The 21,289-nt window shown below is 50.0% G+C and overlaps 5 protein-coding genes across 5 annotated transcripts; 2 read left to right on the forward strand and 3 right to left on the reverse strand.

Annotated features, from left to right (window-relative positions):
- Positions 1–336: 336 nt before the first annotated feature.
- Positions 337–3,137, forward strand: FSUBG_11765 (heat shock protein; the record flags this gene model as incomplete). The annotated part of the gene is made up of 5 exons (XM_036676482.1): positions 337–349; positions 485–546; positions 698–729; positions 834–2,799; positions 2,856–3,137. 5 exons carry the CDS (start codon positions 337–339, stop codon positions 3,135–3,137), a joined length of 2,355 nt encoding a protein of 784 aa, XP_036532746.1.
- An 822-nt stretch (positions 3,138–3,959) lies between these two features.
- FSUBG_11766 (translation initiation factor 5B) lies at positions 3,960–7,340 on the reverse strand (the record flags this gene model as incomplete). Its single annotated transcript, XM_036676483.1, has 4 exons — positions 3,960–4,206; positions 4,260–6,220; positions 6,279–6,773; positions 6,861–7,340. The coding sequence occupies 4 exons, from the start codon at positions 7,338–7,340 to the stop codon at positions 3,960–3,962; spliced, it is 3,183 nt and encodes a 1,060-aa protein (XP_036532747.1).
- An 819-nt stretch (positions 7,341–8,159) lies between these two features.
- On the reverse strand, positions 8,160–12,668 carry FSUBG_11767 (thermotolerance; the record flags this gene model as incomplete). Its single annotated transcript, XM_036676484.1, has 5 exons — positions 8,160–9,973; positions 10,027–10,113; positions 10,430–10,919; positions 10,972–12,234; positions 12,438–12,668. 5 exons carry the CDS (start codon positions 12,666–12,668, stop codon positions 8,160–8,162), a joined length of 3,885 nt encoding a protein of 1,294 aa, XP_036532748.1.
- A 4,762-nt stretch (positions 12,669–17,430) lies between these two features.
- Positions 17,431–18,788, forward strand: FSUBG_11768 (TBC domain protein; the record flags this gene model as incomplete). The annotated part of the gene is made up of 3 exons (XM_036676485.1): positions 17,431–17,659; positions 17,717–17,878; positions 17,935–18,788. The coding sequence occupies 3 exons, from the start codon at positions 17,431–17,433 to the stop codon at positions 18,786–18,788; spliced, it is 1,245 nt and encodes a 414-aa protein (XP_036532749.1).
- A 293-nt stretch (positions 18,789–19,081) lies between these two features.
- On the reverse strand, positions 19,082–21,172 carry FSUBG_11769 (SAC2; the record flags this gene model as incomplete). The annotated part of the gene is made up of 3 exons (XM_036676486.1): positions 19,082–20,221; positions 20,271–20,665; positions 20,719–21,172. 3 exons carry the CDS (start codon positions 21,170–21,172, stop codon positions 19,082–19,084), a joined length of 1,989 nt encoding a protein of 662 aa, XP_036532750.1.
- Between the last annotated feature and the right edge of the window lie 117 nt (positions 21,173–21,289).

Consider the following 21,289-nt stretch of genomic DNA (forward strand, 5'->3'; position numbering starts at 1 on the left):
GCGGGATCCCCCATTCGCTGCCCCTCCACCAAAAAAAAAAAAAAAAGAGAAATTGACCCAGCGCCAGCAGACCAGGCCAAGCCATAAACAACCGCCGCCCAACCAAACCAACCTAGGTTACCTTACCTTAGCCATTCATACCCTACCGACCTTTACTCTTCCCCTCCATACTCTTTCTATCTTATCCATTCTCACGATCCTCCCTCTATCTCCCGCCTCTTTGCGATCCCTTTCCTTCTTCTCTTTTGAGCTTTCCCGCGCATCGCTCAACTTTATATCCCCTTCCTCTTCCTACCTTAATATCGTGTCTCGGGGCAACCCCCACCCGTCGAAATCATGAGTGTCGTTGGTAAGTGATGCCCTCCGAGTACTCGGTTTTTTTTTTCTTGCTTGCGGTGCTCAGCCAATCGCTGTTCCTCACAAGGAACAGCCCGACTTTGACTTTGAACAACACCAAACTGACCGTTGGCTTTCTTCTGTATAGGTATCGATTTCGGAACCCTCAAGACTGTCATCGCCGTTGCTCGAAACCGCGGTGTCGATGTTGTGCGTATACCCTCACAATTCCCCCGCCATCTATCCTTTGTCGACCTGCCCTGCCCCTCCATATATGCATCGTCGTCGCTCCTACACTACCGATGGGATTGATGGCTACCTCCAAGGACTCCCCATTACTGACTTCTTTCGTCTTGTACAGGTCACCAATGAAGTTTCAAACCGAGCAACTCCGTATGTTTATACCTCTTGTTAGACCCCGTTGCTTGTCGCGCGCGGTCAAACAACCCTCCACCACCTTTATCAGACACATATATACTGACAATTCTATTCCCTAGTTCTCTGGTAGGATTCGGACCCAAGTCTCGTTACCTCGGGGAGGCCGCCAAGACCCAGGAAATCTCCAACCTCAAGAACACTGTCAGCTCTCTCAAGCGTCTTGCTGGCCGACAATTCAACGACCCCGATATCCAGATTGAGCAGCAATATGTGACCGCTCCTCTAGCCGACTGCAATGGCCAGGTCGGTGCTGAGATCAACTACCTGGGCAAGAAGGAGAAGTTCACTGCTACTCAGCTGGTTGCTATGTACTTGAGCAAGATCAAGCAGACCGCTGGAGCCGAGCTCAAGCTGCCTGTTCAAGACGTCTGCCTGAGTGTGCCTCCTTGGTTCACTGATGTCCAGCGCCGTGCTCTTATCGACGCTGCCGAGATTGCTGGACTCCGTGTTCTCCGTCTCATCAACGACGGTACAGCCGCCGCTCTTGGCTGGGGCATTACGAAGCTCGATCTGCCTGCCCCCGAGGAGGCTCCCCGCCGTGTCTGCTTCGTCGATGTCGGCCACAGCAGCTACACTGTCTCCATTGTCGAGTTCAAGAAGGGTGAGCTCGCTGTCAAGGCTACAGCCTGGGACAAGGACTTTGGTGGTCGTGACTTCGACCGTGCTTTGGTTGACCACCTCGCAAAGGAGTTCAAGGGCAAATACAAGGTCGACATCATGACCCACGGCCGTGCCCTTGCCCGCACCATCGCCGCCGCTGAGAAGACAAAGAAGATTCTCTCTGCCAACCAACAAGCTCCTGTCAATATTGAGTCTCTGATGAACGACATTGATGCCTCTGCCATGATCACTCGCCAGGAGTTCGAGGCCATGATCGAGCCTCTCCTTGCCCGAACCCACCTTCCCCTCGAGGAAGCCCTGGCCCAGGCTAAGCTCACTAAGGACGACATCGATGTTATTGAGGTAGTTGGTGGTGGTTCTCGTGTCCCCGCTCTCAAAGAGCGCATCCAGGAGTTCTTTGGCAAGCCTCTCTCCTTTACCCTTAACGCCGACGAGGCTCTTGCCCGTGGCTCTGCCTTCAGCTGTGCCATTCTCTCCCCTGTCTTCCGTGTCCGAGACTTCTCTGTCCAGGACATCATCAGCTACCCCATTGAGTTCGCCTGGGAGAAAGCTCCCGATATTCCTGACGAGGACACCAGCCTGACTGTCTTCAACAAGGGCAACGTCATGCCCTCGACCAAGATCCTTACTTTCTACCGAAAACAGCCCTTCGATCTCGAGGCCCGATATGCCCAGCCTGAGCTACTCCCCGGCAAGACTAATCCCTGGATCGGCCGTTTCTCTGTCAAGAACGTCAAGGCCGATGGTAAGGACGACTTCATGATTTGCAAACTCAAGGCCCGTGTCAACATCCACGGCGTCCTGAACGTCGAGACTGGTTACTACGTCGAGGAGGAGGAGGTTGAAGAGGAGGTTAACGAAGACCCCGATGTGAGTTTGTCCGAGCCGTATATGGCGCCCAATGATTTTCCCCCTGTCCAAGATCAGGACTCGGCCTCTTCATCGTCCACATCAGTTGGAGATGATAGCCGAGCATATCCTGCAAAGCGCCCGCGACTCGAAGAAGAAGAAGAAAACGACTCGTCTCGTTCCGCTTTAGCTGTTCCAGAACATTCAGAAGAATCGATTTATGAACCCCGATCGCTAACATACGTTTTCCAAAAGGCCATGGAGACTGATAAGGATGCCCCCAAGAAGACTCGCAAGGTGAAGAAGCAGGTCCGCAAGGGTGACCTGCCCATCTCCACAGGCAGTGCCTCTCTTGACGACTCCACCAAGGCCAGCCTTCTCGAGAAGGAGGCTGCCATGGTTATGGAGGACAAGCTTGTCGCCGATACCGAGGAGAAGAAGAACGAGCTCGAGGCCTATATCTACGACCTCCGTGCCAAGCTCGACGAGCAGTACTCTGAGTTTGCCAGCGAAGAGGAGAAGCAGACCATCAAGGCCAAGCTTGAAGCCACAGAGGTATGTTCACATGTTTCCTGATAGCTCGAGGATCCATGTACTAATAGCAATTCTAGGATTGGCTGTATGAGGAGGGTGATGATACCACAAAGGGTGTGTATGTTGCCAAGATTGACGAGATCCGTGCCATGGCTGGTCCTATTGTCCAGCGCCACTTTGAGAAAGTCGAGGCTGAACGACAAGCCGCTTTGGAGAAAGTCGAGGCCGAACGGGCTGCGAAGAAGGCTGAGGAGGATGCTCGCAAGGCTGCGGAGGCCGAGAAGGTCAACGCAGACCAGGAGATGAAGGATGCCGACGCTCCGCAACAGGAGCCTGAAGGCTCTGCCGATCCCCAGTAAATTATGAATTAAGGGAGGGGATTTCGACACTGCAGATGCATGCTCGGTCGGCTCTGCGTGCGTGATGCTTGCATGATATGCGATGAGATGAATGACGCCTAAAAAGATTACGGATGTTGAAAAAAGCAAGGGCACCAGGTTTGGGAGAAGGAGAAATAGAACATGCGATATGGTTGCAAACGGCTTTGTTTGTTTTGTTGGAAGAAAGGGGCCCGGATCATCATGACGGATATGTTACCTGAACGTTAGACCACCTTTTTACACTTTTAAGTTAGTAGTTAGGATCCATACACTCCAGTTTGGTTCAGCTTCTTCTGCCACCATTCAAGTGTGTTATCGTGATGAGTTGGAGGTGATCGTCTGCCACGCTGGGGGAATATCGGACTGAATGCCTAGCAAGTGTCGTTGACTCAAGTTTGCACTCGTGACGTAGCATCATCAAACATAAGATTAAATCATTCAGCCCTCGTTGACAAAGAGCCCTACTCTATACGACTACGTTGCCTCGAGAGTGTCCCTTGTCCTTCAATTTCACGTCACTTCAATCTTTTTTTGCTGCCCGAAAATGCAAATCAGTACGTACACAATTCCTTTCAACAAGTTGATGCAATTTCCTTTCCTATTCTCTTCTTTTTGATATGCAGTGTATTTCTCGTACTCTTCTCACCGCAAAGGGAACTGGCTGCAACCTGATGCCTGTCAGCATGTTATGGAAACATTGAGTTTCGCCTCCAGGACAGGATGCGGCCAAGCTCCCGGCGCGGTTGTCGAAGTACAAGCTTTACACTACCCATGTTCTTAACTTTTTGTAGTCTTGGCTACTTATGAAATGTCGAATAAGGGCTTGAGCTTGATGATGAGCTGCCACTCATCGTTGCTGACCTCCTTTCTGTAGTATTCCTTGAGGGTGTCGATACTAGCTCGAGATATCAAACTGTAAAGTGTCTCGTCTTCTTCCAGATGTCGGCCGTACATGGGCTGGTTGCCACCCATCTCGATCTTGATAGCAACGGAAGGTTCCTTTCGCTTACACACGGGAATTTGCTTGTGCTCTCGCTCAATTGATGTACTATAAAACTGTTAGCAGGAGGTCTTGGGGCAAGAGACGATCTAGAAACTTACACTCTGCCCAGTTTGACGATCTCCTTGGCACCGGTTGTAGGGTTATTCCTGACAGCGGCGACAGGACAATTGATTCGGAGCTGACCCTCAGTGACATCAACACCAATAACAATGGGGTCATTCTTGTTGAAGACCTTAACGGGCTTTAATACACAAGGGAAGACAGCAAGCATCTTGGACTCTTCCTTCTTCTTCTCGAGTTGCTCGTCCATATGCTTGGTGAAGGCATCAAACAGATGATAGATAATATCAGCTGTAAAGATCTTGATGCCATTGTCCTCTGCATACTGCTGTGCTTCCTTGTCGACCTTGACATCGAAACAGAGCATGATGGCATACTCTGGTGCCTTCTCCAACATAACACCGCACTGCAGGACATCACGCTTGTAAACGGGACCGATACCAACGTTGGCAACAGGTATCTTGCAGTCCTTGAGGAAATCGAGCAGAGCCTCAAGTGAACCAAGAGTCGACGCCTGGACACTGACACCGCGACCAGTTTTCTCGACACGGTTGAAGAGAACGGCAAGATCGGACTCGACCTCATCCTCAATATCGTCTTCGTCGTCATCAGGACCTACAACCATCAGGCGTGAGCCAGCGATGGCACCCTCGAGACCAGGGGCGCTGATCTTGACACCTAGAGCAGCCTTGACCTCCTTATTGTGGACATAGGCGGACTTGAGACGCAATTCCTTCATGGGCGCTGGTGTAAGCAGTGCTCGAATATTTGTCTTGATAGCGCCTTCTGTACCGCACAGCACAATACGGTCACCTTCTCGCAAGATACCGTTAGACAGGACAACATCGATGGTCATACCGAAACCCTCAATAGCCTTGACTTCAAGCACAGTGGCCTGAACCTCGGAGAGATACATGAGAGATCCAACCATACGCTCTTGAGTGAGCTGGACAATGAGCTTCAACATGTCAGGGACACCCTCGCCAGTGTGTGCCGAAGTGGGCACAAGCGAGACGTACTTTGACATGGACTTGTTCTCGTAGAAGAGCTCGGAGTTGAAACCCTGCTCAGCGAAGGCAATCTTGGTCTTTTCGAGTCGTGTCTCAAATTCGTTACGGACAGCCTTGCTCTGGAGAGCCAGACTGTCCTGGAAACCGTTGTTGGCAACCTGCTTCCAGCCGTAGAGACGATCGATCTTGTTGAGGGCGACGATGAAAGGAGTCTTGCGCTCTCTCAACATGCGCATAGACTCAAGTGTTTGGGGCTCGAGACCGTGCATGATATCAACAACCAAAATGGCAATGTTGCAGAGCGAAGAACCACGAGATCGGAGGTTAGAGAAGGACTCGTGACCAGGTGTGTCGATGATGAGAAGACCAGGGACCTTGAACTCAAACTTGCCGTCAGAGTTGACAACAGCCGTCTTTTGTCGAATAGCCTCAACGGGGAAGTACGTGGCACCGATCTGTTGTGTAATACCACCAGCTTCACCTTCTTGGACGTTGGTTTGACGGACCTTGTCCAGGAGCTTCGTCTTTCCAGTATCGACGTGGCCCAGAATACAGCAAATAGGCGATCGTAAGTTATCCTTGGATCGGGCAGCAAGGGCGGCCTGGTGAGCCTTTTCGCGGCGCTCAGCAGCCTCTCGCTTCCGCTTCTCCTCAGCCAATTGTGCAGCCGTGGCAGCCTCATCATCGGAAGACTCCTCCTCGGATTCGTCTCCAGACTCTTCTTCAGCCTTCGCTTCCGATGTGCTGTTGGCCTTTTCGGCATCCTCGTCAGAATCGGCATCCCAGCTATCCTTGACATCGCCGTCAGAAGCAGCAGCAGCCTCCCAGTCATCCTCCACATCACTCTCGGCACCCTTCTTTTCGGCGGCAGCCTTAGCCTCGGCCTCGGCCTTCTCACGGGCAGCCTTCTCTTCAGCTTCCTTCAAGGCCTTCTCGGCTTCTTGTCGAGCTCGCTCAGCAGCTTCTGCAAGAGCCTTCTCCTCATCGATCTGTCTGGGGTCAGCGAATCCTGATCTCTCGGTACCTATCTTTTAACATAAGGTATACCTTTTGTTGGGCACGGCCCTTCTTTCTCCTGTTGTCCGCAGGCTTGGACTTCTTCTCACTGGGCTCGCCTGCAGGTCCAACTTGAATACCGGCAGCCAGCATCTGCTGGAGCTTTCGCTCATTTCGGGCCTTCTCTTCCTTTTGGGCCTTTGTGAGATACTTGCCCTCCTTCTTGAGTTGCTCGATTCGCTCCCTCTCTTTCTGCTTCTTGATGGCTTTGGCCTCTTCGCGTCGCTTTTCTTCCTCAGCAGCTAGGCGCTCGTCTTCTTCGGCCTGGGCTTTCGCTTCGGCTTCAGCTTTGGCAGCTTCTTCTCGTTGGCGCTTGAGTTCCTCCTGCTGCTTCTGGAGCAGAGCAAGATGGGCGGGGAGCTTCTTCTTCTTGCTTCCCGCGGCGGGCTCAGGGGCGGGAGCGGCCTCAACGGGGGTGGCCTCCTCTTTCTCTTTCACCTCAGGGGCAGCCTTTGGTGCAGCGCTACCTTTTTTCTTCGCAGCAGCCTATCACGCGGTCGACTTGTTAGCAGGCTGCATTTAGATAGAATAGAATCATGCTATAAAACAATCCATGGTGTAGCTGTAGCATACCTGCTCCTTCTTTCGCTGCTTCTCACGCTCCTTCTTGAGCTTTTCCTTCTCGGCCTTGGTCAGGATACGGCCACCATCGGCGGCATCGTCAGCGGCAGCGGCAACGACAGGCTCGGGCTTCTTAGCAGCTTGCTTGTTCTGCTTGCCACCCTTGCCCTTCTTCTCGGGTAGAGCAAACTCATCGTCGATGTTGGCCTCGACGGGGGCTTGGGCGGGAGGCTCTTGGGCAGCTAGAGTCTCGGATTCGGGTTCGGGTTCAGGCTCGACGATGCCTTTCTTCTTGCGCTTTTCCTTGTTCTTGCGCAGAGTAGCCATCAGGCCACCGGCACCGCCAGCATCATCATCGTCGTCGTCGGCGTTGGCGTTGGCGCTGGCGTCACCATCACCATTGGCATTAGCAGGCGGGGCAATACTCTCGCCCAGCTCGGCCTCCCAGTCGTCCTGCTGGTTCTTTTTGTTTCCCTTCTTCTTGGGCGGCATCTCGGCGGTTGTCTCGGTGGGTGAAACTCGAGATGCAGTCGTCAAGGTTGGCGGGGCTAAACGTTCCTTTGTATGGAATTTTTGGGGGGGTAAGGCGAAAAAAAGGTACCAAAGCCCAAAAAAGGATAACGTTGCAAAAATGTGCCAGACGAACGAGGCAACCTACTGACTAAATTTCCGTGGTCTCGGTCACTCTCTCAAGCACACACGCACACGCACACGCACACTATCAAACAAGCAAGGCAGAGAGGATCGAACGCACGCCTAGACTATATGGTCAGGTCAGGTTGAAGGGTGCGAGTAGTTGGGTTGGGCTACCAATTTAGGCGGGGCAATGCTGCGGCCAACTACCTACCTATTACATGAACCTGTGTCGAGGGCTTTCTCTTCAGTGGCGAATCTTTAGACTCTGAAATATCGTTCCGTGACATATCCAGTCTCTAAGAGGCATACGAGATGGCTATCTCTCACGTAATTGTCACTCATGAAATTTGGGTCTGCTCCGTCTGCTCCTCTCAAAAAGGTCACAACGTTTGGCAACAGGTAATTCAGTCTCCGATGTAGTCTAGTGCGGGGCAATGACAAAAACCCCAGGAATCATGATTATTTTGTGAATGTGCCATATTATGTAAGCCTTCACCAACGAGCAAACTTGGTAAGATGAAGCCTCCAGCCTTGAGCAAAAGATGAGACGGCGTAGTAGGCAGCAGTGAAATTGAGTCATTTTCTGACTCAAAAATCTGATTATCATCGTCAAGAGTCAACATTTTATCTATACCATACTAAATGCCCTTCCATGTGGTTCGTCATGTTCCCAACTCAGATTGCTAGAGTAAGAACGTACTCGAGAATCTCATAGCCCAGCTCAATGTACTTCCTTCGTCCTTGAGAGCCATTGCCCCGGAAACCTTCGGTATATATGCCATCGTCAATCCCGTCCAAATACTCGCAAAACAAATCAATGCCATCCCCAATCAACACCAGCTTTTCCAGCGCACTCATATCAAGGCAACGTTGCAATAAGTCACCGTCGATATGCATCATCTCCCGGGCACGCTGGGGCTCGAGCTCTGGATCCAGATCCATCCCCGGATCGCTGTCACTCGATGAGTAACTGTTCCGGACGAAGGGGCAAATCTCCTTATTCTGGTATGCCAAGTTCTGTATCAACCTGAGGAATCGCCAAAGATCCAAACCTATCAATGAAAATTGGTGGAGTGAACCATCAATAGACACTCCCAGTATGTCTGCGTGGTCCGTTGTGCTAAACAAAGTATTGTATCGTCTTTGGCGGTCAACAGCCGACCAGAAAGGTCGAGTGTGTCCCTTGCGGAATCTCCTGATAGATGTGGGCAAAAGCCCTGTGACGACAACCTCGAACTCTTTATGGCGCTGACTCCATGGGATCCAAACTCCCGCAAACCCTGCTTGTGCCGTGGAAATAACACTCACTGGCCACTTACCTGGCTCTTCTTCAGAGTCTCCCATCTCTATCACATGTCCCGTAAACCGAGTCACTCGGTCGCTATGGATAATAGAAGGGTCACTGTTTCCCGACTCCACGTTCAGGTCAATGACCTGAAGTGAGTGTTGGGCAGTCAAGACGCAGACTTTTGTGCCTTCAACACGCAGGGTTGTGGCTGGAGAATCCAGCCTGAACTGCTTCATGGGTTTGAGCTTCTTCTCCGCGAGGTCCAGGACTTCCCAGTGAAGCACCTTTCCAACACAAAATAGTAGGCCCACATCATCTCCAACGACTGTGTAAATAGGTTCGGCGAAGCCCTTCTTCTTATATCGGGTCCAGAACTGTAGTTTTCTTGTCGGGCAGTCGTCGCTCTCGGGCTTGACCGCTGTCACAGACACTATCATCAGTCGACCATGTTGAGTGGTCACGATGATGAACGGGAATAGTTTCCCATCTTTAACATAGGTCCACTCATAGAGACCGAATATCCTATCGCCTAGATGTCCCAGGCCGGAAATATAATCGGACGGCTGCCTATCCTTGTTAGCGGCCGTTGCGACATTCGCACCACTTTCGGGATCGATAAAGGAGAGTGTTGGGCGATCATCCTTCAAATGTGCAACTACCAAGACCTTCCAAGTCTGAGAATAGATGACGCGCATCGGTGTTCCGCCGAGAAGAATGTTGCGAGGAACAGGTCCAACATGCGGCCAAATATCAACGAGAAGAACTCGTGTCCCAGATAGTAACATCAGGGACATGTGACGTTCATATCCAGAAAGGCTGGCTTGGAGGCAAAAGGCTGCATGAACGGGGGGTGATGACATTGACGGTTCGTTCGAGTCGGTTGCCCAGATTCGGGTCTTGGTCTTGAATCTGCTACCATTTGGTGAAAAATCCGTCATAATGGAGACGCTGTTGTCACAGCATGTGAAAAAGGCGTGCTTTCCATCAAAGAGGCTAGATGCCGGAAACACATTGGTTGGCGAGATGCCAATCTGTTCAATTGAGAGTGAGTAATGAGCAATATCCTCTCCTGGTATTAGGATCGTCACAAGATGGCCGCTCCTCGTACCAAGCACCAGGATGACCTTCTCAGCGGTATCATGGATGGCTAGCACACTTGTATATGCTTCCATATGAGAGTGACCTTCTTGGTCAGGAGTAACTGCGAGTACTTCAGCACATTCGTTCTTTACCAATAGCCAACATCAGACTTACCAAGGTCTGGCTGGGGGGCGTTGCTGCTAATTTCAAGGCCAGCCAGCGAGTATATAGTCAAGAGTGGCAACCCTTCCGCAACAGACCCTGCAACGATGTAGGTCTGTACTGATGTCTTGAAAAGACCAATGCAAGTTATCTCTCCCTTGGCATTAATAGAGGTTGAGTGCGTCAGATTCATTTGGTCAACCAGCAAAACATCAAGTTGGGAAGCGCTTGCACCATGTGAAGATATCACCACGATATTATCTGTGCAGCACGCATGCTCAGCTAGCAATGGAGAGTTTCCACAGACTTCACCATGATTGTATCGTGAGCTAGACTTTTATTAGCTGTTGTCACAGACCCAAAGAGAATGAATTCAGTCTTTTCAATACTCGCCTCTGTGTAGGTGCAACAAGACAAGTGGAGGTCTCGCTGACTTGTATTATCACGGTCTGTTCTGTCTGAAATGCCGAGATTGTTCGCGACGATGTATCGAATGGGCAGGCTTCTGGCGACAGAGCATTCGCATTGCTAAGATCAGCGGGGAAGTGAAGTACATCAGTAGAATGCGGCAGAGATAAAATGACATAGAAGCTTCGCTCTCCTTGAGCCTCAACTGGGAACATCCAGGACTGGCGGACATGTTGGTCATGGTCAAACTCAAGGCCAATCCGTGCCTGAATGCCCCACCTCAATTCTGTCAAACTCGACCGGGGCCCACGGCCAGACGTGCAGAAGATGCGATCCGACTTCGGTCTTGGATTCGATGATACCTTGCGTTTCGTCGAAAGATCTTTCCTCTTGCTATCACTCCTCCAGGAAGGATTGGTATCCGTCGTGACCAAATCGACCACGGGAGACCAGTTAGGAATGATGCTGACTTGTTGGGGATCTTTGCGGGGGATAAGCTGCGGAAATCGGATATTAGCTGAGGCCAAGATACAAAGAGACAATGCGAACCACCTTCCAGATTCCACCTGGACCAGAGTCGCCGCCAGTTATCAGAACATCCGAGAAGACATCATAAGCTGTAGTGAAAGCGGTTGTGATATTGGTGCTGATGGTTCCGAGAGTCATAACGGTTGGGACTAGATCTCGCGAATCAATCTCAATATGTGCAATAACGCCATCTTCGCGAGCCAGATAAACGACATCCATCTTCTCCAGATATATGTTAATCCTAAAAGGTCTCGCCCAGGTGGTCCAGAGCGGTTCGGCAGCTCCATGATGCAACTTAGTCTGCTGAGGGGAGTGTGTTTCCAAGGTATCGAACGACGTCTGCCCTGTGAATGCGTTCTTTACTATGCCAATCGAGTGTTCTGAAACTGCCAAGAAAGCAGTATTGACTTTGAGGGGAATGATCATGAGAGGCATTCTGTGCTCTTTTGGCAGTGGTGTCCCTTTCTCTGACCGAAATACAGCGGTAAGTTCGTCGCCGAGCTCCCAGTCGTAAACGACCATGCGAGACACGTGAGCCTGCTTACTCACTTCACGTCTAATAATGATCAATAGGAGAATGATATGGTAATCGTCTTCCGGTCGTGGATATAAAAACTCCATTTTGTGTATGACGCCCTGCGTTATCCGAACTCGGGTAGACTTGACAGGCTTGAAGGATTCGCAGTCCTCATATTGAGATTTCATGTGGGACAGCGAGTGCAGCTCGTAGATGATGAATCCGCCTTCAGCGGATCCAGCAGACATATATCGCGACGAGGGGTCAATGGACAAGTGATACCCCAAGAACTGGAGATTCCTGGGGCTCTCAAACGTGGTAGTTTCAAAGCGCAATGTCCCATCGAAGCGTTCTTGAATGAAGAGGAAAACGGCATCACCTGTCTCGAGCATTATGACCAGTAGTTGCGGTGGTAGTACACGCTTTTCTTTGGCCTCTTTGCCTTTGCTGGCCTCTTTGCCTTCTTTGGCTTCTTTGGCTTCTTTGACTTCTTTGGCTTCTTTGGCTTCTCTCGCTTCTTTGGCTTCTTTGGCTTCTCTCGCTTCTCTAGCCCTGGCCTCTTTGGCTTCACTCGCCTCTGGAACATCTTTCATGGGAATATCAGCGCCCTCGATCTTGGTTGAAGCAGCGGCTTCGTCAGGGACGTCTCTCTTGGGCGGAGACCCCAGAACTATCGCATTTCTGATTCGTGTCCCAAAGTCGGCTTTTCGTATAACCTCATGCACTTGTCCGTCATCGCGAAGTTCGCTGATTTGGATGAAGCGATCCTAGGCTAGTTAGCAACGACTCAGCATATAGACAAGGGTTTGAGGAGCAAGATCGAGCTTAAGCTCCGACATTTATGGGCAAGTAACCCAGGAAAGGCGTGATTCCATAGCATATCTAATCGCAGTCTAAATGGCCACAGCCAGGAATGACGGCAGCATATGGGAGTTGGATATGAAAGCTGTGCAAGAAACAACAGACTTACGCCAATGAATGCGATATCGTTGTGAGAGCGCGATCGTAAACAAACTGGGAGGATCCAATGGACGACAGGGCTCTCAATGACAGTCCTAGAGAGTATTCCACACTCAGGTGCCTTGAGACTTGAATCTGAGGCAGCTTTGGGCGTGGTGGAAGAAGCTTTCAAAGCATCTTGAAAGTTGACGGTCTGTGTCACCCACTCGCCATCTCTAAGAACGCTGCTCTGAAAAGCCATTCTGTCCGCTTCATGGCATAAGAAACTGAACTATAGGTGGCGGATGGTGTCCCAAAGGCGGGAGTGATGGTTGCAGGAGGCTGTCAAAACGATGAAGCGATGGATATCACGCGGGGCATTGGTGACGTTTCAGTGATAGCTAATATGTCGAGTCAAAGTACAATTAGGTAAGACAGGTCAGATTATCGAGGAAGCAAGCATTGAACGGACTCAAGCGACAGGTGTCTCGCTACTGTATGTACTGACAGAGCTGTACAATGTTGGTCTGTTGGTATTGGTGCTGGTGCTGGTGCTGGCGTGGTCCAATGGAGAAATATTCGCGCTGGTCCAGCGCCAATGTGAGGCCGCCTGATTAACGCCTAATAGCAGTTTCTTGGTTTCGACAATGACGAATTAATTGCAGAAGACTGACTGTCATGGATGAGGGGGTGGATGGTCGATGAACAAGCTTGAATAAAGTCTCAACCTCTATTAGGCAGCGGGCTACCTGTGGTATAAGGAGTTTTTGTATCAGATAACTCAAGGTTGGAATCCAGGTGGAAGATATGCTGAGGAAGTCGTCCGGGGTAAAGTGAGCTGGCTTGATCTGTGATACAGTATTTATCGAAAGTGCGAATAATTTCAGCTCCAAAAGAGACCAGAGAAACAAAGAATCAAGGGTGATAAAGAGACGAGCAAGGCTTGTTTAGAAGGTTCAAAACTGAGCTGTCAGGGTTTGTGTGTGTGTGTGTGTGTGTGTGTGTGTTTGGAGACACCGTGGAGATTAGAACGAGGTGTGAGTTCTTCCAAGGATGGATCGATTATTGATCAAGTCAGGGCAGCGTGTTAGACAGAACCCCTGTTCGTAGTGATTGGCATTTATAGCCAAGGACTGGTGAATCAATCTCGGAGTTTGAATTGAAATGAGAGCCACTAGGGAGTGGATTCGTTATAAGAATCAGACTGGTCTGGTAGTAAGACAGAGAGACAGACAGAGAGACTCGAGGCGAGACGTGTGAGGCTCCACGGGAATCAAAGTTTAAGAAGCGATACGGAAGCCCGAGGTCTACTCCACTCGATTGCCCTCCACCCATTTTTGCGGATAGATTTTTAGCGCCAGTCGGGTCTCTGCGAGACTCCGTCTGTGTAACAAGTGACACAAGGGAATCATGGTCCCCAGCACTAAAAAGGTCAAATTCCAACAATTGCAGTGCATTTTGATGCTCGACGCGCCATGAATCCTTGTTCACCTGCAAGTTGCCTTTTAGTGATGATAGCTGGACAACCCGGTTTCACCCTAGGTACCTTGCTTGCGTATACCAATCAGGCCAGCAACTTCAAGCAACATCGTCAGATTCTGCCCATAGTATCTTACTAGGAATTGCCCTGGAATACCAATTGCATCCGTGTTAAAGCCAGGTAGTCCACAGGTAACACCCGTGAAAGCTCTAGGTAAGGAAGGTACTAAGGCAGGTACTAGGTACCTCAAGCAGTACCTTGAGTCGGTAAGGCAGGCAAAATGGATGCGACTGATGCTTGCCTGCCTTGCCTCCTACCTTAGTACCTGCCTGCTTTGCTCTGTATCGTAGTGTGCTACCAACAGGCAGGTACTTGGAGCCTCCTCCCTTCCATTCACTGCGATTGGAAAGAATCTTCCGCGCAGAGGGCTGTTTCATGGAACCCCCACTAAGGCTTGATAATCCCCTCCCAGAACCAATCTCGACTACGATTCAGCCAAAGAGCAAACCATTTTTGTACATACATATATCCGTACCTAGCAGGTACCTTACACATACAGCATACCTTATGTTCAACCCTAGATCCCTGTACATAACGTACCATCTCCGTCAATGATGACAATCTAATACCCGACATCATAGGGAAGAGGCTTTGATCTTGAGAAGCTGGTGAAGAATCCTCGAATAACCCTTCTTGATTCGGCCGATCCCTGTTATTTGACAAGGACAGCCGCACATTCTTGAGAAAGCATACATGAAGCATGACCCTGGGAGTTTGGTATGCAGCAGAATTACAACACGGTAGTCGGCCACGGCTCACCAGCTCGGTTCTGATGAGCACTCGAGCACTCCATAACTCCGCAAGAGGCGCCCGAGAACCAGGGGATCGGTAACTCGAGCGGCTCTTGTTAGGTCACATGGGTGTCAACAACACCTCATGTGGTTGGCTGTCGACTCACACCGGCTTTTTTGTTGTGTTGTGTTGTGTTGTGTTGCTATGTTGCGTTGCGCTGCGTTGCAGTTCGATTCTTAGAGGAAATTGCTGTCCGAATTACGTACTATGTCTAGGAAATCACGGATAACTAGTTTAGGGGATGCACTATCTCGACTATTTTTCTTGTCAGCTTCGTCATTTCCTGCCGATGGACTAGTGAGGAAGCTAGCTCTAGCTGAGCTTCTTGAGCTGGACCGGCCACAGACAACCTCGTCTAGGACATGGGACTTGGCTCCAATCCAACCAACGACATGTTCCATTCTCATCCTTACCGGCTCTTGACGTTCCCGAAACCCTTAAATCATCCAGAAGAACGATTGTGAGAATTCCAGCAGCCATTAGACCGAGCCTGGACCAGCCAAGTGTCTCAGCTTTCGTCCCTTTCTTTTGTCATCACCATCCTCACACCAGACAGAGTGTGCCCTTCTGCCCTTTTTGTCACACCGACAGAATTAGCTGCCTGAGGATCAAGTGGGTGCGAACTCAGTCGCAATGACGATTAGCCAGTCAATCGATCAAATGGCTTTATGCTTCTCTTTATTAATGCCGTTCGATCTATAAAGAGGTCTCGGCATTCGAGGACCTTCAAATGGATCTCGAGAACGAGCCTGTGCTTGAGGCTTTTGCCATCTCTAAATCAGCCACAGTCTTCCTCCTGGCACTCTGGCACCAACTGCAATTGCTACCCCAATTCGCAGATCTCATGTCATGGGGATCATAAAAATATCGTATGCAAAGACGACGCAGTCTGTCGCATATTTCAACTCCTTTGGAAGAACATCGGCGGCAGAAAGCTTGGAGTTGAAAGGTCAGCAAGGCAAGACAGGCAATCCTAGGTCTTTTATGGAGTACCTAATCGCTCAGGGATCAGTCATTTGCTAGGCTAGGGCGGGTAAGAAAACATGTGCTATATACTCTTAGTGATAAAAAGATTTAGGTAAGTCTTGTACAAATTTAGTGGTCTTATTGACTAGCTTATTTTATCAGCATAGCTTAATGTCTGAAGTTTTCTTGTTCTCTAACTACAGAGTACCTTAGGCTAGTCACCTTCAGCTCTCAAATCCGAACTTAAGCTGTGCTAGTGGGACTGATCTGAGCAAGGATTTGTGATTTACTCCGTTTTCTCCCCATGGCACTAGATTAAACACTTCTATCAGTACTCCAGACACTTCAATCATCAACTCCACTCCAGCTAGGGAAAGCCCCAAGCTGACAACCACCACGGCAGATGACCCGAGTTTGAGTCTTGGTCTTGAGGCCACCATAGCTCGCGTAAGTCAACCTTTGTCTGTAGCTCCGGCGGAAGTTGTTTGTTCATGCTGGCCCTGCGAATTGTGGCTTATAATGGTTTGTAGAACATGACAGGTCAGTCACGCCAAGCCGCTGTCGGAGGCTTCCAGATCACTTTAGCCATACTAGGGCCAGTATCTAGCGGGTGACTGCCCCGCGCACCTCTTCACTCTGTTACTTGGCTCTACATGGCAAACAGACACGATTAGCGAGCTGATTACCAAAGGTGCGACCATAATACAAAGATTGCTATGTCTAGGTATTCGGGTGTTTGTCAGGTAAGTAGTTAATAATCAGAACTTGCCATTCACTGTCTCATACAGTCCATGGCCATTACAAATAAGAATTTATACGGATACAAGCACCAGCAATCACCAAATCTACCATCGGGGAATCAATGCAGATATCAGATCTAGGGTTGAATAACAAGGTAGCCCTCAGGTCAAGAGTGAAGGCTGTAGACAACAACTGCATTCCCAAACTTCCGATCGATCCAATGGACAGTCCGTTGTTCCATATCTTGGCCTGATCGAGACTGAAGCTTGAAGTCTGCTTGCTTGCGCTTGGTCATAGGGTGTGAAGGCACGTTGAGGTAAGTTGCGGCTCATGGTTGTCTTATGTCTTTGGAGCCTGAACAACCATGTGCGATACAAATACAACGAAAGGTAATGGTGATGACAAACCGTAGCCACACTACTAGTCTAGTAACCAACAAGCAAAAAGATTTCGAAGAAGAATAGAGAATAGAGAAGTAAGTGTGCTAAAAGTAAATATGGCTGCTATCAACGACTGAATAGTAGACGTGGGGGCCACTGGTCAAGTCTCGGTACCTAGGGTGGTTGAAGTGGGTGGGTACATGGCCCCTAACTCTGTATCAAAGCTGAATCAATCAGACCTCAGGCCATCCAAGTAGGGATCAGCTTTACGTCCTGCACTGCAAAGCAGCTCTCATGCCTCCCATTACTTACCCTTGCACTATAATCTTCATCCACCAAGTGGCACGAATCACCCACCACAACTCCCTTGCGACACAAACATCATCGGCAACAAGACAGCAGAAGGGTCATCAACTTGACCATCAGGCTTTTCAGGAGCTAGCAAGGGAACAAGAACAAGTTGTTCTGCTTCTGAGCTGGTTGGTTCCCTCAACCTTGGCCATGGCAAGACTCTCCACCTGATACTATCTATCTCTTCTCGTCTAACTATTCGCTTCATTGCATCCGTCATTTTAAATTGATTTTTTCTGTCCATCGGGCCAGTCATGGATAGTCCGAGGGATAGCGATAATAAGTCGCCTCTGTCTTTCAGCCGCACCAGCAGCAATGCCAATGCCAACACCAACACAGAGGCATCGCAGGAACCGGGCATGCTCTCGCATCCTAAAGCTGCAGATATCACCGAAGCATGCAAATGGAGAGACATTAGCCGTCTCCGGTCACTAGCTGAAGCTCATGGTGGATTCCTGTCGGATACGTTGCGAAGACAAGCATGTTCGTTGTTACTATCCGTGTATACACCCCGTTTCATTGACTGACACCATCTCATAGGGCCCATCTTACTAGGTCTCGATGCTCCCTCGGACGAAAAAGATGACCATGATCTTGCATTGGCTCAAGAAGATTCCAACGCATGGAAGCAATTACCCCGCCATAGAGACGAAGATCAGGTCCAGCTCGATGTGAATCGCTCGTTCATCTACTACCCAGACAGTATTTCTCAATCCCGCCTTACCTCCAAGACATCGTGAGAGCTAATGCAGTGTCAGACCAATCCGACGCAGAGCTGAGTCTCCGCAAGTCAGAACTCTCATCCCTCATCACCGAGGTCCTACGTCGTTACCCTTACCTGTGCTACTTCCAGGGCTACCACGACATTTCCCAGGTTCTACTGCTGGTGCTGGCACCAGCATGGAGAGCTCGTGTTCTCGCGCGCCTATCCGTCCTGAGGATACGAGACTTTATGTTACCCAGTTTTGGGCCAACAACCGCTCAACTCCGTCTTCTGCCGGACATTCTCCATGCTGCTGATCCCAAGCTCCGACGACATCTTGCAGGTGTTGAGCCCTTCTATGCTTTAGCGGGAACCCTGACCATGTATGCACACAACATCGAGACCTATCAAGACATCTCCAGATTGTTCGACGTTTTCCTCGCCCGGGAGCCTGTATTTACAGTCTACGTGTTTGCGCAGATCATTCTTGACCGTCGAAATGAGATCTTTGAGATAGACGAGCCCGATATGCTGCATGTCATTTTGGGCAAGGTCCCAACACAAATGGATCTGGACGAGCTTATCCTAAAATCAGCCGCCCTATTTGGGCAGCATCCTCCCGAGACTCTCAGTTACTGGCGACACATCTCTAATTTCAGTGCTCTAAAGACAGCCCGGGATATCGAGACCTGTGCGAAACAGACCATGGAAGCGGGCTCAGAGCTTTTCGAGAAGCAGGTCAATGAACTTCATTGGCAAGAAATGCGGGATCGCATCAAGTTGGCCGTCTGGAGTTACCGCCGCTCAGTCAAGACCGTTGGTATGGCTCTTGCTGTGGGAGCCCTGGCTTTCTACTTTCGCCGTAACCCAATACTCATCCATCGCATTGCCTCACTCTTCTCTCGATAGACACCAAAGTCCCTACCCATAAGATAATTTCTCAGGTAGATTGCTCAAGGTAGGCATATTTGTTATAAAAGTTGGCAGATGGAATGATTTACCCATGCTAGAATGGCACAGATAACACTTTGTTTGTTCAAAGCTCTGTTTAGCAACAAGACCCATAGATGACCTTCACCGAAACGCCATGCAAAAGAAATATACACATAGTTACACACAAGGGAAGACATGAGAATGCGCTAATTTCCGGTGAATTACCTCTCCTGTTTCCCAACAATTTCATATCCAGATGAGGCACTTTTCTAGGACGTCTCTTGGTATTGAGTCTTCAGTCCTTCAAAATGCTCCTGCTGCTCATCAGCAAGCTTACCATTCGCATCGCTAATAATAGTGAGGATAAGTGAGTAGTTGTTATACAAGAAGCGCCCGCTCTTCCGCTTGTCACCGAAGAGCTCAGCATGGCGAGTAAGAAAGGTCTCAACTTCGGAGCGCAAGCGGCGCAGGCTGGACACAACAGGTTCATCATCGCCAGCATCATTGCTGAGAGCCAATAAGCCGTGCAACAGCTGCCCGAAACGCTGGGTCACAACATGAGGTGCCGCAGACAGTTTAGCGGCTTCGGGGCGGTTTAGTTTGGTGGGCACAGCATTGCTGAGGTGGCGCACAGAATCGCAGTGACGATCCATTATGACCTGAAGACGGGGCCACAGGAGCATGGTCGTAGCATTGATGTAGCCATCCACAGCAGGGACCTTTCGGCGCTGGAGCTCAAAAGCAAAATGCTGGTTCAAACGGATACAAAGGAGTAGGCCGAGCGCATCGTATGTCTCCCCTATCAGAGTCTTGGAAAGGGTTCTGCCGAGTTCGAAGGTAGCCTCGAAGACATAGTTGAAGTTCTTTGAAATCTGGCTGTAAGACAATGCGGGAGAGAAAAAGGTGGCCATGAACGTGTATTCCGCCGTGGCATTGTCAATAAGTGCCAGGTTGAAGTTGCGGAAGGGTACTTCGAGGTAGTGAGTTGTTTGGTCTTCTTCGGCTAGATATGAGGAGAGTGCCGTTTGGTTGTTAGTTTTCATAAGATCAATGCGCCGGCCAAGGTTAAATGCATCATGAGGAGGCCCAGGTGCCCTGTTGCTCGAAAGAACAGTGGCCTTGCGGGTTGCATCTTCGTGGCCAAGAGCATCGTTCTTGTCTAATATGTGAAGCCTGATTTTCCCGAGAGCCTTCTCATACCGGGAAAACTGATTAAGGTAGTACCACCGCATAGTGTTCATGTATGCGAGGGCGATCTCATTTGCGAGAGTCGGATGATGTTTGTGTAGGAATGTGTAAAGATCCTTGTATCGAAGGAAACTTTGTTGCTGAATAATCTGGGCATTGATATGCGGTGATCGCAGTGCTTTGATCTGAGCCACGATGAAGTCTCGTATGCGCTCGATTGCCTGGAGAGTTAGTTGAGGTTCTGGCAGTAGCAAAGCAGAGTGCACATACCTTGAAAGTGAGCTTGTCAAGAATCGGTTCGAGATCCTTTGCCGCATTACTAGTTTGAGTTTCGGACTTCTTTTTGAATAGGGTCGACCTGCGATCCAGTTCGGCGAGCATCTTGGCCCACGTCTCATCGATGTGCCCCTCAGAGATCTTAGAGATAACTTCAGGTGATAAGCTTAGCTCTTCCACCAGAGGCCACAGTGCCTTCTCAACTTGTTTCCGGCTTTCCAATCTCCTATTCAAGGCTGTCGATCGGGTTTGCAAAGACTCGATGTCTGCGGACACCATGGCAAGGTCGTTACGGAAATTAGCAAGGTTGATCTCAACTGAATTGAGTACGTCGTCACATGCTTCTATCGACCGGTGAAGATCTTCTAGTTTGGTTCTATCATTCTCGCCTGTGATACGTTAACTATAAGGGTCAAAAGGGTATATGTTGCGATAAACGAACTCTCTTCTACCGTTTTTGGCTTGCGGTTGCTGACTATGGTTGCATCAGGAGGTTCGGACGTGGCAAGCTCCTTTAATGACAATCCCCCAAACACAGCCGCGAAGTTGATATCGTCCTCAACAATGGCAGTTTTCTTGTCGGCTTGTTCACGGTCACTCGAAAAGCCTGCTAGCAAAGTCTCTAGCACCCCCAAAGAATCAGGTCCTGTGTCTATTGTTGAGGCCTGCCTCAAGTTGGAACCATTAGGCCTCCGCGAAGACGAAAGGAGTGAGGCGGTGGAATCATTGGAAATGAGGGATAGCGAGGAGCCTCGTGGAGCAATCCCAGGGCGCTGAGATGTGACATATGGGCTCAGAGTGCTCGAGGTTCTTTTGGGATATACTCTGCCACCGGGTTGAGGCGTAGAGGGTCCAGGACTGCTGGCCGGCCCTCCCGCCAGTCGATCGAGCCACATGCCGGGAGACGTGGACAGTAGCAGAATTCGGTAGATGAAGATTAATGCGCGGATTCAAGAGCCGTGGGCAATATCATGGTAGTAGTTGTCGAAGTCGAATGCGTTGGTGGATAATGA

This window comes from Fusarium subglutinans, assembly GCF_013396075.1.
Source record: "Fusarium subglutinans strain NRRL 66333 chromosome Unknown NRRL66333_c0000233, whole genome shotgun sequence".
In the NCBI taxonomy this organism is placed as follows: domain Eukaryota; kingdom Fungi; phylum Ascomycota; class Sordariomycetes; order Hypocreales; family Nectriaceae; genus Fusarium; species Fusarium subglutinans.